General features: G+C 40.9%; 1 protein-coding gene across 1 annotated transcript in view; it reads left to right on the forward strand.

Annotated features, from left to right (window-relative positions):
• Positions 1–2,473: 2,473 nt before the first annotated feature.
• The window catches only part of WDR88 (WD repeat domain 88), a 28,539-nt gene continuing 14,197 nt past the window's right edge, over positions 2,474–16,815 (forward strand). Inside the window, exons 1-8 of the mRNA XM_058155411.1 lie at positions 2,474–2,563; positions 5,342–5,452; positions 5,828–5,916; positions 7,212–7,275; positions 10,123–10,261; positions 11,406–11,535; positions 12,150–12,334; positions 14,643–14,725. Of these exons, the coding sequence (XP_058011394.1) occupies positions 2,474–2,563; positions 5,342–5,452; positions 5,828–5,916; positions 7,212–7,275; positions 10,123–10,261; positions 11,406–11,535; positions 12,150–12,334; positions 14,643–14,725 (891 nt within the window). The remainder of the gene's footprint in view (positions 2,564–5,341; positions 5,453–5,827; positions 5,917–7,211; positions 7,276–10,122; positions 10,262–11,405; positions 11,536–12,149; positions 12,335–14,642; positions 14,726–16,815) is intronic.

Genomic DNA, 16,815 nt, shown 5'->3' on the forward strand with positions numbered 1-16,815 from the left:
TTTTCAGAAGGCATATGCCATCTATACAACATTTTATATTGATTTTTTTTAATATGCAGTGGGCATTGTTAATTTGTAGTTCCTTTCCCATAACTGTTGCCATTTATCTAAATCAACTGAATATCCAAAATTCTTTGCCCAAGCTATCATTGTTTCCTTTACTTGTTCTTCCTCGAGTTCTTTTTTTAAAAGAAGTTTTTATTTTATAGCCTACCCCCGACAAGAATAGCCAGAATGTTCAAGAATAAATCTGAAAAATGTTGGAAATGTCATCAGATACCCGGTTCATATTACCATATGTGGTGGACGTGCGTAGAAACTAAAAGATACTGGACTAGAATCCACACATGGTTGGAAAAAATGATTAAAAAAAAACAGGCTTTAAACTAGAAGTTTTTTTATTGGGGATCATACCTGAAACCTTCAATAAAGAATTGAGATATTTGATTGTGAATGTTGTAACAGCGGCCAGGATTGTGTTTGCTAAAAACTGAAAAAATGAGAAAATACCAACATAAGATGAAATTATTAAGAAAATAATGGAATGTGCAGAAATGAGTAAATTGACATTTGAAATTAGAAAGAAGGAAGATAAACAATATTATAAGATATGGGATTCATTTTATCAATGTTAATGAAGTTTGACAGAGGTTTTTATAATGGAAGAATTGTTGAAATACATACTGATTTAAGATGATGAAATGAATGACGTTATATGATTAACACAAAACTTAGAATACTTTACATGACATGAGGGAAGAATACTTATAGTTAATGACATGATTAATTGACCGAAATATTTGGATATATATCAGATTGATAAAACGTAAAATTAGATAAATCATACGTTATGGATATGCTGAACTTGCACAAAAGATTTGTAATCAATCCACCGACATGCTGTATTTGTATTGAAGATGTTTTTATGTTTGTTTGTCTAAAAAATAAAATAAAAACTTTCAAAAAAAAAAAGTCAAGGACTGCCTGCCTGCCTTTGGTCTCCTTAAAGAGATGGCATGTGAGTATAACTCCTGAGTATAACTCATAAAATCATTTTCTACAATGTCCTTCCTGTCGAAGACTACTTCAGCTTCAATCGCAACAATACATGAGCACACAATAGATTTAAAGTTAAAGTGAACCGCTCCAATCTTGATTGTAGAAAATATGACTTCAGTAACAGAGTTGTTAATGCCTGGAATGCACTACCTGACTCTGTGGTCTCTTCCCAAAATCCCCAAAGCTTTAACCAAAGACTATCCACTATTGACCTCACCCCATTTCTAAGAGGTCTGTAAGGGGCGTGCATAAGAGCACCAGCGTGCCTACCGTTCCTGTCCTAATGTTCCCTTTGGTTGTATCCAATTCGTATGGTTATTTCATGCTTATACTTATATATACTGTTGTGTTTGACAAATAAATAAATAATAAAATAATAATAGCTTTAAGACTTGTGGACTTCAACTCCACAAGTCTTAAAAGCTTGTGGAGTTGAAGTCCACAAATCTTAAAGCTGCCAAGTTTATTTATTTTATTTATGTGTCACAACAGTATATATAAGGATAAGCATGAAATAAGTATACCATATACAAGCATATATATAAGTATAAGCATAAAATAACTATACGAATTGGATACAATCAAAGGGGACATTGGGACAGGAACGGTAGGCACGCTGGTGCTCTTATGCACGCCCCTTACAGATCTCTTAGGGGACCCCTGCTCTATAGAAACCCCCTGAAGCCGAAATCTGGCTGATTAAAAGGGAGACCTCAAAGGAGGGACTCCGCTTGGACTTTGCTTTGCAAAGCGACGTTTTCCGCGTCGGAAGATCGGATGACGTCCCCCAGCCCCAACTTCTCTTAAACTTACTGGAAGCCCTGAAATCGCAGCCGCCGCGTGTCCGTCCGCGCAGCTTTGGTCCGTTGCTAAGAACAGCCGGACGAACGAGCGAACGAGCGAGCGAGAAAGCAGGCGGCGGCTTCTGCAAGCAGGGGAAAGAAAGGAGGAAGGGGAAAGGGGAAGGAAAGGAAAGGAAAGGGGAAAAGAGAAAGGTGAAGGGAAGAAGGAAAAGAAAGGAAAGGGGAAAGGGGAAGGAAAGAGGAAAAGAGGAAGAGAAAGAAGAAGAGAAGAGAAGAGAAGAAGAGAAGAGAAGAGAAGAGAAGAGAAGAGAAGAAGGGGAAAAAAGAGGAAAGGACAGGGGGAAAGAGGGGAAAGAAAGGAAAAGAAAGAGAAGGGAAGAAGGGAGAGAAAAAAGAAAGGGAGAAGGGGAAGGGAAGAAGGAAAAGGAGGGGAAAGGGGAAGGGAAGAAGGAAAGGGAAAGAAAGGAAAGGGAAAGAAAGGAAAGGGAAAGAAAGGAAAAGAAAGGAAAGGGGGAAGGGGAAGGGGAAGGAAAGAAGGGAAAGAAAGAAAGGAAAAAGGAAAGGAAAACCAGGGACGGGGGTGTGTGTGTGTCTCTCCTCTCTGCTCAGAGATGCCACTGCAGTCACCCAGCTACGACCCCCTGGCCACCGAGGGCCCAGAGGAGAAGGACTGGGAAGGGGACCAAGAGAAATTGGCCAAGGTGGGCAAGCAAGAGAAAAGAGGTGGGGAGGGGGAGGGGTCTTCCTTTCCTCCAGGGTGGGCAATGTCTGCATGTGAGGCTCCAATTCAGAGCCTCGCAGGCGTGGTGGACGGTTGGACTACAGCTCCCATCACCCCAACACCATGCTATCTACTGGCTGAGACTGTAAGGGGGCTGTAGTGCCTTGCATCTGGAGGGCGGCAGGGGAAGGTGAGCAAATGGGAGATTTCAGTAAAAGTAGGGTTTATTATTATTATTATATTGCTTTGGAGCGGGGTGGGGTTTATATAAATTGATCTATCTCACATACCCGACTTGGATGGCAAACGAAGTTTAAAAAGAGCAATAGAACAAATAATAATGAAGAATTCAAAACAGTAAAAGCAAGAAAACCATCAAACTGTCTGGTTTGGTTCTGCAACCCAACAAGACAGACACGGACTTCAGAGGATAATTAGAACTGCAGAAAAAACAATGGCTACCAACCTGCCTTCCACTGAGGACCTGCATACTGCATAAGTCAAAAAGAGGGCTGTGAAAATATTTACAGACCCCTTGGATCCTAGACATAAACTGTTTCAACTCCTACCCTCAAAACGACGCTACAGAGCACTGCACACCAGAACAACTAAGCAAAAGAACAGTTTTTTCCCAAACGCCATCAGTCTGCTAAACAAATAATTCCCACAACATTGTCAAAATATTACTAAATCTGCACTCCTATTAATCTTCTCATCGTTCCCATGACCTGTCTCCTCCTACTTATGACTGCATGAGTGTTGCTTGTATCCTTATGATTTATATTGATATTGATCGTTTCCTAGTAGGATTTGATTGCTTATTTGTACCCTATGACTATCATTAAGTGTTGAACCTTATGATTCTTGACGAATGTATCTTGTCTTTTTATCTACACTGAGAGCATACGCACCAAAGACAAATTCCTTGTGTGTCCAATCACACTTGGCCAATAAAGAATTCTATTCTATTCTATTCTATTCTATTCTATTCTATTCTATTCTATTCTATTCTATTCTATTCTATTCTATTCTAAAACATAACTGGGTTAATTACATTTGGAATGGGTTATGAGGGACTAATTTTATGGATTATTTTGCTGCCTATTCCCCCTCCTCTGGGTTTGATTTGTTTGGATGAGTTGCATTGAAGTGGAGTTGGATCTTACTGTTCATATTAAGGGGGTGGCCCTCCTAGAGAAGAACTCTCTCTTAACTATGGTCCTCCTGACCTAATGTTTTTCTTTCTCCAACCACAATCCTGCAGAGACCAGCCAAACTGAAAGAGGTGGGACACAGACCAGGAGAATGGCTATGCCCCCTTAATGAAGCTCCAAGATTGGTCCAGGATTCCTGGCATGCTACTCCCAATTTGGTTAAAAATCAATGTGGATAGTAATAACATCAGCATGTCTCCTTAATGGATGTTTTCAACATCGGAACTGTTCTTTAATCATAAATATTGGGTAAAAGGCATAATGGTTCCAAATGCCAGATCAAGATTTATTTATTATTTAGCAAACAAAAATAGCCAACTCAACCAACTCAACTCGTACGCGGCCCTTTTCTCTGACCAACAACTTTGCTACAAGGCGGAATGGGACAATACAGAGATTTAGGCTGGGTTGTAGTAAGCAAAAAAAGAAGTAAATTACAAGGGTATCCTGCAACTTTGCAACTAGTCCAGGGGGTTGGACTAGCTAGAAGACCTCCAAAGTCCGTTCCAATTCTTCTCTTCTCTTCTCTTCTCTTCTCTTCTCTTCTCTTCTCTTCTCTTCTCTTCTCTTCTCTTCTCTTCTCTTCTCTTCTCTTCTCTTCTCTTCTCTTCTCTTCTCTTCTTGTCTCTTCTCTTCTACTCTACTCTACTCTACTCTACTCTTATTCCTTATTCTATTCTATTCTATTCTATTCTATTCTATTCTATTCCTTATTCTATTCTATTCTATTCTATTCTATTCTATTCTATTCTATTCTACTCTACTCTACTCTACTCTACTCTACTCTATTCCCTGTTCTGTTCTGTTCTGTTCTGTTCTGCTCTGCTCTGCTCTACTCTACTCTACTCTATTCCTTATTCTATTCTATTCTATTCTATTCTATTCTATTCTATTCTATTCTATTCTATTCTATTCTATTCTATTCTATTCTACTCTACTCTACTCTACTCTACTCTACTTTATTCCTTATTCTGTTCTATTCTATTCTATTCTATTCTATTCTATTCTATTCTATTCTATTCTATTCTATTCTATTCTATTCTATTCTCTTCTGTTCTGTTCTATTCTACTCTATTCCTTATTCTATTCTATTCTATTCTGTTCTATTCTATTCTATTCTACTCTACTCTACTCTACTCTACTCTATTCCTCATTCTATTCTACTCTACTCTACTCTACTCTACTTAACTCAACTCCTTATTCTATTCTATTCTATTCTATTCTATTCTATTCTATTCTATTCTATTCTATTCTATTCTATTCTACTCTACTCTACTCTACTCTACTCTACTCTACTCTACTCTACTCTACTCTACTCTATTCCTCATTCTATTCTACTCTACTCTACTCTACTCTACTCTACTTGACTCGACTCCTTATTCTATTCTATTCTATTCTATTCTATTCTATTCTATTCTATTCTATTCTATTCTATTCTATTCTATTCTATTCTATTCCATTCCATTCCATTCCATTCCATTTTATTCTATTCTATTCTATTCTATTCTATAAGATAAAAATGAGCTATTTTGGTTTATTCACAGATTCATTTCAAGATTTTAAAAGGCCATACCGATGCTGTGACCTCCTGTCATTTTTGTTTCGACGATGCCAAAATTATTTCAGGCTCTTTTGATACCACAGTGAAACTATGGGTAAGTTTTGTTTTAAAGGCATAAGAACACAACCACGTGATCCCACTGCTTTCAAGTCTAAAAGATAATTTAATATAGGAAAACAAAGGCTACATTTTTCATGACTGAAAATCCTTGCCGGAGTTTTAAGATGTCTCCAAATTAAAATGAAAAACTGTGAATATATAATAAAAGAACTTAAGTAAAACAAACCTAAACCAGATATTATTGTAGTTTTATTCCTGCCTTTTCCCTCTTCTGTTGGGCTGGTGTTCATCTGGAAATATTAAGAACCCGTTCTTGGATATACTGGCTGGGCTATTAATTAGAATTAAATGATTTGTCTTTTTTCACACTTAGCGTGCAATTTGACAACCCATCTTGTCTTTATTGAAGGATACTGCCTCCTCTATTTGCATCCACACCTTTAAAGATCAGCATACTGGACCGGTTTCGGAATGTTGCCTGACTCCTGATAACCGAAGGTGATTATACTATTGTGTCTTATGCATGAGATTGAAATGTATATTATCTCTTAGATCTTCCCCTGAATGGAACCTTGTTATCATATCTTGCTTAGGACAATTGGAAAAGACCAGGGAGTTTCCAAGCAGGAAAATTTAATTTTAATAGGCAGTTTTTGTGCAGCTTATGTACCTTCTCTTTGAAGGGGAACAGTGCCAAGATGTTAAAAGTTTCTCAGTCTGGCTCAGAAAAGATAATAAAGGAATTATCTGGATTGTGATGACCCTTGGAGAGCTTAATCAGGACTTGTTTGGTGCTGCATTTAGTTGCCAATGCTTGTTCTCAGTGCCAATTGGAGGCGGTGTAAATTTTTTTGTAAAATGCCCCAAAGCCATGTGATCCCTCCCTCCCTCCCCCCTCTTTCTTTCTTTCTTTCTTTCTTTCTTTCTTTTTTCTTTCTTTCTTCCTTCCTTCCTTCCTCCCTTCCTCCCTTCCTCCCTCTATTTCTTTCTTTCTCCTCTTCCTTCCTTCCTCCCTCCCTCCCTTTCTTTCTTTGTCCCCTTCCTCCCTCCCTCCCTTCCTTTCTCCCCTTCCTTCCTCCCTCCCTCCCTTTCTTTCTCCCTTCCTTCCTTCCTCCCTCCCTCCTCCCTCCCTCCCTCCTCCCTTTCTTTCTCCCCTTCCTCCCTCCCTCCCTTTCTTTCTCCCCTCCCTTCCTCCCTCCCTCCCCTCTTTCTTTCTTTCCTTTCTGTCTTTCTTTCTTTCTTTCTTCCTTCCTCCTTCCTCCCTCTATTTCTTTCTTTCTCCTTCCTTCCTCCCTCCTCCCTTTCTTTCTTTGTCCCTTCCTCCTCCCTCCTTCCTTTCTCCCTCCTCCCTCCCTCCCTCCTTTCTTTCTCCTTCCTTCCTTCCTTCCTTCCTCCTCCCTTTCTTTCTTTGTCCCTTCCTCCTCCCTCCTTCCTTTCTCCCTTCCTTCCTCCTCCCTCTCTTCCTTTCTCCCTTCCTTCCTCCCTCCTCCCTTTCTTTCTCCCTTCCTTCCTTCCTTCCTCCTCCTCCCTCCTCCCTCCTTCCCTCCCACCCTCTATTTCTTTCTTTCTCCTTCCTCCTCCCTCCCTTTCTTTCTCCCTCCTTCCTCCCTCCTTCCTCCTTCCTCCCTCTCTTTCTTTCTTTCTCCCTCCTCCCTCCCTCTCTTTCTTTCTTTCTCCCCTCCCTCCCTCCCTCTCTTTCTTTCTTTCTCCCCTTCCTTCTTTCCTTCCTCCCTCCCTTCTTTAATTCCTTCTAAAGAGAGAGCAGGTTCAGTTCAATCTGTTTAATTTTTTAGGTTGATAACAGCATCCTATGATAAAACCCTGAAGGCCTGGGACGCCGAAACAGGAAAAATGCTCGTATGTATTGATTTTATTTCATGTTGTTTTCAAAGGCCAGCTTAAGAACTTAAAACGACCATAGATTTCTGTTTAGCCAAATGATCCATACCAACGTATATCTGAATTCCTGGTAGATGGAGAAAGTTCATTGATGAGAATTTTAATCTTGGCCATTGGCCAATCAGCAAATGCAGTAAAGCTGGAATATCATTCTTAAATTGAATTGAATGAAATTAGCTTTTAACACAGTCTGTATCAGGGGTCTCCAACCTTGGCAACTTTAAGCCTGGAGGACTTCAACGCCCAGAATTCCCCAGCCAGCTTTGCTGGCTGGGGAATTCTGGGCATTGAAGTCCTCCAGGCTTAAAGTTGCCAAGGTTGGAGACCCCTGGTCTATATGGTTATATCAGCAGTGAGTGGTTTCATATCTGAAGGGCAGGATATATGTATGTAAGCAGTCCTTGACATATAGCAGTTCATTTAGTGACCATTCAAAATTATAACAGCACTGAAAATTTTGACGTGACCGTTTTCCACGGTTATGACGTGATCAAAATCCAGATGCTTGGCAACTGATTCATATTTATGACGTCGGCAGCGTCCCAGGGTCACGTGATCCCCAACGAAGAAGCCAGATTCACCTAACAACCGAGTTTACTAACTTATCGGCTGCAGGGATTCGCTTAACGAGTGTGGCAAGAAAGGTGGCAAAACGGGGGCACCAACTTCGCTTAACAAACCTCTCGCTTAAACAACAGAAACGTTGGGCTCAATTGCGGCCGTACGTCGAGGACTCCCTGTATGTAATATTGCAACCGTTTTAGTCTATCCGAGCTCACATCTCAGGCAGACTAAGGAACGTCGCAGAGAAAAAGAATTTGGGGTAAAAAAACATCTCCTCCTCAGCACATTTTTCCAAATCCGTTTTTCACGGGCTGACTTTCCTTTAAAAAAGCTTTTCTTTTATGAGGTAGTTTCTGTTGTTCTGGTCTGCCCTTCAAACCAATGCAAAGGGTGACCTTATTTATTTATTTATTTATTGCATTTTTATACCGCCCTATCTCCCTAGGGACTCAGGGCGGTTTACAGCCAGAATAAAACATATATATAAATATAGGATAAAACAACAATTAAAAAAACCTTATTAAATAAGGCCGAATATTTAAAATGGAAATACAAATAATAAAACCCCATTAAAACCAAATTCAAAATTTAAAAAATCTAGTCCAGTCCTGCGCAAATAAATAGATGTGTCTTGAGCTCGCGGCGGAAGGTTCGAAGGTCAGGAAGTTGGCGAAGTCCTGGGGGAAGTTCGTTCCAGAGGGTGGGAGCCCCCACAGAAAAGGCCCTTCCCCTGGGTGTCGCCAGTCGGCACTGCCTGGCTGACGGCACCCTGAGGAGTCCCTCTCTGTGAGAGCGCACGGGTCGGTGAGAGGCAATCGGTGGCAGCAGACAGTCCCGTAAGTAACCTTACCCTACTGAAAATAAATTCATAATTTGAATCAATTTAAGCCATATTGTTTACGAAAAGGCTGTCAGAGAGAGGCCGAAGAAGGAGGGGAAGAGAAATGAATAGCAGAGAGCATCAGGACATCTGTTAAATGAAACCAAGTCATCATCTGGGGTCAGAACCGGTCCCCAAAAGCTACATAGCCTCTGCCATGAAAATAAACCCTCAGTCGGATTAAAGCAATTAAAGGGAAAAAAAAGAAATAAATAAAAGATAGCAGATGATATTCTGAGGGGGAGGGGGGAGTATTTGTATCAAAATTACAAGTGCAGGGATTCCCACTTGGTTTAAAAAGAAACAAGATGGCAGCCAATATTGCATGATTGAAACACTTTGATCACGCAATATTGCCCCCCCCCACCTTAATTTTTGGATACCTTTCCCCTTGCGGACCCTCTTGAAGAGAGAGAGAAAAAAGAGAGAGAGACTTTTGATAGGGCATCCTACAAAGTAGTGGTGGGTTGCTTCTCGTTCGCCCTGGTTCGGACGAACCGGTAGTAGCGGCGGTGGGAGGCTCCGCCCACCCACCGCAGATGTCATAATACGTCATACCCCAGAGCGAACCAGTAGCAAAGGTAAGTGAAACCCTCCACTGCTACAAAATCCACCAAGGAGAAAATTTAAATACAGCTAGCCCTCGACTGACAATAGTTCATTTAGTGACCATTCAAAGTTACAACGGCACTGAAAAAAAGTGGCTTAAGACCCTTTTTCACAGTTACACAACCTTTGTAGCATCCCCGTGATCGGATGACTAAAATTGAGATGCTTGGAAGCTGACTTGTACTTATGACCATTGCAATGTCCCGGGGTCATGTGATCTTCTTACAAGCCAAGTCAGGTGGGGAAGCCAGATTGACTTAACAACCGTGTCATTAAATTAACAACTGCAGGGATTCAATTCATCGTGGCAAGAAAGGTCGTAAAACGGGGTAAAATTCACTTAACGGCTGTCTCACTTAGCAACAGAAATTTTGGGCTCAATCAAGAACTACAGTTTCTACAGTCTTCTTTTTAGTGCATCACAAGGGAGTAAAAAAATAGGGAGTTTTTCCTCCAACATCTCACTTTGTTTGACCCTAAGTGGAATTCATAATAATCTGATGATAATTAATTAATTTTCTTGAACACCATATGGCTCACGCTGCTAAAGCTAATGAGGTTAATTGCACTGAAACCAATGAGACGGATTACTTGCTATTCATATCTTTAGTCAAACCCTCCTGGGAAAACACTTATGATCAACTAATTAAAGAAAATAGTTGCAACTGGATCAATATTTTAAAACAAAGAGTCTTGGATATCCTTTGTTTATATAAAATAAATTTGGTGGCTTTTCCCTCCCCATTCTGTAGTGGTCACTGAGTCAGGATGGCCTGGTAACTACATGCCATATTTCTCATGATGGCAAGTACGTTGTCTCTGGCTCGGATTTGGAGAACGCGTTATTCGTCTGCAATGTTGAAGATGGTGAAGAGGTGGCATTCATCCGAGGTATAGTTTCTGAACTTTGGTTGACATCCTTTTTCCTTCTGGTAAAAGGTGAAGTCAGTAGCATCCCACGTTGAGGTGGAGTGGCAAGATGACCCGTTCAGAATGGACCGGGCTCAGAATGGACAGGGCTTTTGGTTACATCCAACTCTCTGTCCATCATCTTGAAGGTTTTGGCCTTCAACCCCATGGACACCACTAGATGAAATATACCTGAGATTGTGGAGGAACGGTTGCAGAAATTTGGTATGTCTAGTTTAATGAAAAGAAGGACTGGAGATGACATGATAGCAGTGTCCCAGTATCTAAGAGGCAGCTACAAAGAAGAGTGGGGTCAACCTATTCTCCAAAGCACCTGAAGGCAGGACAAAAAGCAATGGATAGAAACTAATCAAGGAGAGAACCAACCAGGGGTGGGTTCTACTTACGTTTACTACCAGTTTGCAATGGGGTGGCGCGCACGCGCAGAAGTTTCTGTGCATGCACAGATTGTCATTTATGACGTCTGGGTGGGTGAGAGGGGCCTCCCGCCAATCTTACTACTGGTTCTATAGAAATGGACAGAACCAGGAGCAACCCACCACTGGAACCAACCTAGCACTAAGGAGAAATTTCCTGACAGTGAGAACAATTAATCAGTGGAACTGGTTGCCTCTAGAATTTGTGGGTGCTCCAACGCTGGAGGTTTTTAAGAAGAGATTGGACACCCATTTGTCTGAAATGCTAAGCAGGGTGTTGGCCTAGATACAGGGGTCACCAACCTTTCGGACCTCAGGGACCACCATATTCATAATTTTAAATCCCACAGACCACTAATATGAATTTTTTAAAAAGATAAATAGTATCTATTTAGCAAGATACTAATAGTATCTATTTAGCAAGATACTTGCTAAAAATAACAAGATAAAAAATGCAAATAATCTTTCTGTGGACCACCAAAATTTTCTTGCGGACCACCAGTGGTCCACGGACCTCCATTTGGTGACCACTGGACTAGAAGACCTCCATGGTCCCTTCCAACTCTGTTATTCTGATATAATCGGTCAGACTTTGACCACTGGAGTATCTGTATGAACCTCAAACCTATTGGTGGTTGGAGGCCAAACCAGGTACCACTTGACACCTGCAGAATCTTTCTTTCTCTCAGATTATCACAGAAGTACAATTCAAAGTTGCCGCTTTGATCCTGTCAACCAGAGAATAGCTACGGTGTCCTCTGACATGTCTATAAAATTCTGGGATATCATCGCAAGGGCTATCACAGTCACCATTGAAGGGTATGAAACCACCGTAGTATGATTTTATTATGAATTTGTTGGATTTATCTAATGTTGTTGTTAGTTGCGAAGCCGTGTCCGACCCATCGTGACCCCATGGATAATGTTCCTCCAGGCCTTCCTGTCCTCTATCATCCCCGGAGGCCATTTAAGCTCCCGCTGACTGCTTCAGTGACTCCATCCAGCCACCTTGTTCTCTGCCGTCCCCTTCTTCTTTTTCTCTCAATCTTTCCCAGCATTAGGTTCTTCTCCAGTGAGTCCTTCCTTCTCATTAGGTGGCCAAAGTATTTCAGTTTCATCTTCAGGATCTGACCTTCTAAAGAGCAGTCAGGGTTGATCTCCTCTAGGATTGACCAGTTTATCATATTATATATTGATAATGATTATCTACTTGCCTTTCCATAAAATTCAGAACTGGCCCCGGATAATGCAAGATGGGTCCATTGTCCCCTTTATTCCAAATGTGGCTATTATAAAAAAAAAAAAAGAAGAAGAACTCAGAAGATCATTAATTAGTTCATTAATCTTCTCTGCCATTACACACCAATAGTCCTCTTGTCCTTTAGATAACCACATCTCAAGCCTGTTAATGTGAAATGTCATGTTTCTTTCAGGGCACACAACAATGCCATTGCAGATTGCTGCTTCTCTTTGGATGGCCATTATCTGTGTACAGCAGGGTGGGATGAAAATATCAAATTATGGGATGTCCGTACAGGAGCATTCCGGTCTCATGGGCCCATTACTTTGGATCCAGGTCACATCGGCATTGTTGGCTGCTGTGATTTTAGCAAAGACGGTGAGTTATGCAGGACAAATATTCTTAGCACCAACAGAGGGAGAAGGTTAGTTCAGGGCTGTCTCCCAGATTCACGTTTAAACCGCTTTCTCAGAGCGATTAAATTACTGCTTCTATCATTTGAACTAAATTGAATTTACATTGCCCTTTAATTAGCCTTATAAAACACACTATAATTAATGCAGTTATTATGATGTACTGCTTCTTTTTGGCCCCGGGAATAAAACATTGTCCATCCCAAAAGTGTAGAATGGGAAAAATGGTGCTCAGATCACGATTTAGTCGTTCAGTCAACCTCTCAAGCCTCCTGTGGAAATATGGCGGAATAAAGTATTTTAATGGAAGGGTTTTTATTAGGGAATCTGTTTTTTCCCCACATTAAGTTCAATACTTTCTCCCTCTGTTGGCTTATAAAAATACCTTGGAACTGACCTCCACTGCCATTGACTACCTCCAAGAATATTTCTTAGCGTCATTATCTATCTATCTATCTATCTTTCTCTATCGTTTGCTCTCTCTCTCTCATCTCTCATCTCTCTCTCTCTCTCTCTCTCATCTCTCTCTCTCTCTCTCTCTCATCTCTCATCTGTCTCTCTATCTCTCTATCTCTCTATCATCTATCATCTATTTATGTATCTACATCTATCTATCTCTCTATCTATCACTCTATCATCTATCTATCATCTATCTTTTGATCATCTCTCTCTCTCTCTCTCTCTCTATCGCTCTATCATCTATCTATCATCTATTTATCTCTCTAGCTATCTATCTCTCTTCTATCATCTCTCTATCTATCTCTCTATCATCATCTATCTATCATCTATCAATGTATCTACATCTATCTATCTATCTATCTATCTATCTATCTATCTATCTATCTATCTATCTATCTATCTATTTATATAACAGTAGCTATCTATCATCTATATCTATCTAGCTATCTAGCTATCTAGCTATCTATCTCTATTGTTTGTGCTCTCTCTCTCTCTCATCTCTCATCTCTATCTCTCTATCATCTATCATCTATGTATCTACATCTTTCTTTTTATCTATCTATCTATCTATCGATCGATCGATCGATCGCTCTATCATCTATCTGTCATCTATTTTTCGATCATCTATCTATCTATCTATCTATCTATCTATCTATCTATCTATCTATCTATCTATCTAATCTATCTCTGTATCATCTATCATCTATCTATCATTATGTATCTCCATCTATCTATCTCTCTATGTCTCTCTTCTATCATCTATCATCTCTCTATCTCTATCATCATCTATCTGTCATCTCTCAATGCATCTATATCTATCAGTGTATCTACATCTATCATCTATCTATTTATCTTCTATCATCTATCTCTATTATTTCTATTATCCATCAATCATCATAATCATCATCATCATTTCTCTCTCTCTCTCTTCTCCATTTCTCTCTCCCCATCTCTATCTATTGGTCTATCTGAATTTTTATATGGGCCCAAAAAATAAGACTTCCAGGATTAATCTAAAGTCATGAGGTGACCACAGATAGCCAAGAAAACAAACAATGAATAATATATGAAATAATAAATGTAACCAGAATTTTCACACAAATGACCAGGCTAAATTATCATACTTTGTACACACTATGTAAAGACATAGTTCTCTGAGAAAGATGGAAAGCAAGAGGACAACCAGCAACAAAGTGGATGAATTGATTACAGTGGAGATAGGTTGAAAGACCTGAGGAAGCAGGCTGGGGACAGATCATCCTGGAGTAAATCTGTATTATGTGGTTACTAGAAATCAGCACTGATTCAATGGCACAGAAATCAATCAATCAATCAGATTCCTTGTGTCCTAAAGATATTTATACCACTAGTTGGTAGTGGATGAATTATTGTTCCACCAAAACCTGAATTCGTTGTTTTCCTATTTCAGTTAGACATTTATGCCTACTTTGCATTTCTTATACATTCCAACTCAATTCCTGTTCCTTTATTTCTGTTCTGTGCCGAGCTATTATTATTACTGCACTCTATCATATGGACGTTTATTCGTGTGCCAGTCCCACCATATTTAATGCTTATAGTCTTCAGGATCAACAGAGCTGCAGCTTTTTTCTTTTCTTTTCCCCATCCCAATAAATTTAGGCAAATTCAGAATTTCTGCTTGCAGTTTAAAGGCATTCATTCTCCTTCAGAAAATACGTTGAAACCGTGACTAATATCATCCAAATTATGTTTCAGAGTTTTTGTAGAACAGCTTTGGCTCTTTCATAACAATAGAAAGCCATCCCATGTAGTGTCATTGTGTTCTATTTCAGCGTCCTGCGTGGTGTCTGGAGGTTATGACAAAACCGTCGGTATCTGGGACATAGGAGAAGCATATCAAAAGATATCCTTAAAGGTACTGAAACAGCTCTTGTTTTATCAAATGGGGTGTTGTGACTCGTCCTCCCTCCTCTCCTCAGCCGGGCCCCTCCCGTCTCCAGCCGGGCCTGTTATCAGACTCTGAGTCTGATAATGAAGTTGAATGGCCTGTCATGCCTCCAGCCCCAGGCCCTGGTCCCATGCCCGGAGACGATTCCAGGAGTGAAAGGAGTAGCCCAATAAATCTCACTCATACAGCTTGTGTTCCTTTGGCTCAGTTGTCAGAGCAGGAAGCCAGCCAGGAATTGGAATTGCTCGGGCCTACTCCTTTTGACCCCTCCCTTTCCCAGACAGCAGATCCAGCTGAAGACAATTCAAGTGGGAGGATCCTCGCTTCCAGAGATCTGAGAGGCGACGCCAGCAGAAGGAAGGGAGGGGCAGGCCTGGATAAACGCTGAGTCATGGAGCCACACCCCACAGCCTATATAAAGGACCTGCTTTTGGCATTGAGTCAAGCAAAGTCTTATCGAGTTTGCTGCTACCTGACCCTATCGCTGAAGTCACAACTTGGACTCCTGCCTGCCCTGATAAACCTCGAAGGAACTTGGCAAGCTGCAGAGGCTTCGTTGCCAAGTTTGTTACGGACTTCCTTGACTCGTTCGTCGGAGTGGGGGGGTGGGACACGACACGGGGATTCAGATGGCCTCAGTATAGGTAGTCCTCGACATATGATCACAATCAAGCCCAAAATTTCCATGGCTAAGCAAGACAGCTGTTGAGTAAGTTTTGCCCCATTTTACGACCTTCCTTGCCGCAGTTGTTAAGCGAAGCACTCCGTTTATGAAGTGAATTGTGCATTGGTTAAATGAACCTGGCGCCCCTCATTGACTTTGCATGTCAGGCCCTGCAATGCATCATAGATACATGCCCAGTCATCAATTTTGATCACGTGACCAAATGGGGATGACAGGAAGCCTGGAAGAATGCCGCTATCGTAAGTACATGCCAGTTGCCAAGTGCCCAAATTTTGATCACGTGACCATGGGGATGAGCTGCAATGCTCATCAGTGTGAAAACAGGTCCTAAGTCACTTTTTAAAATGCCGTTGTAACATTGCACAATCACTAAAAAAAAAAACTGGTTGTAGGTTGAGGACTACCTAGATTCAGGTTTTTAAGAAGATATTGGACAACCATTTGTTCAGAATGGTATAAGTTCTCCTGCTTCTGCAGTGGGAGAAACAGAATAGAGTAGAGTAGAGTAGAGTAGAGTATATAGAATAGAATAGGAAGGGACCTTGGAGGTCTTCTAGTCCAACCCACTGTTCAGGCAGGAAACCCAATACTATTTCAGACAAACGGTTGTCCAATCTCTTCTTTAAAACCTCCAGTGTTGGAACATCCACAACTTCTGGAGGCAAGTCCTTCCACTGATTAATCGTTCTAACCTGTCAGGAAATTTCTCCTTAGTTCTCTACAGTGGTGGGATTCAAATAATTTAACAACCGGTTCTCTGCCCTAATGACCAGTTGGGTAGGCGTGGCTTGGTGGTCATGTGACCATGTGGGCATGGCCAACTCAACATCACTCACATCGATGGGCGCTTCACCTTAGCTGTTACAATGTACTAAGGGTTAACCAGAGACACAGTTTCTGTAAGCAGGGCAATAAAGATTAGGCTAGAAACAACTCCAGAATATTTCCTTCCTGCCTTCCTTACAGGATTAGCCCTGTAAAGTGGGAAAAAAACAAAATAAAATTTCTTCCAACAACCGGTTCTCCGAACTGCTTAGAAAGTTAACAACCGGTTCTCCCGAATTGGTGCAAACCGGCTGAATCCCACCCCTGGTTCTCTAGGTTGCCTCTCTCTCCGCCTAGGTTGGACTAAAAGACCTCAAAATTCCCTTCCAACTCTATTATTCTATTATTCTGTTTTTATGTAGTAAAAGAAACGGGTAGATACCTCCTTAGTATAGATCATTTGAATGCTGAGCAAAAAGATGAGGGCAAAAGAAACGTTTCAAGTTATAGTGTCACTGGGATATAGCTTGAAACGTTTCTTTCGCCCTCATCTTTTTGCTCAGCATTCGTAGTTGTTCTGGAAGCATGCCTCAGAAGCTTCTGGCTG

Source organism: Ahaetulla prasina, chromosome 12 (assembly GCF_028640845.1).
Source record: "Ahaetulla prasina isolate Xishuangbanna chromosome 12, ASM2864084v1, whole genome shotgun sequence".
Taxonomy (NCBI): Eukaryota; Metazoa; Chordata; class Lepidosauria; order Squamata; family Colubridae; genus Ahaetulla; species Ahaetulla prasina.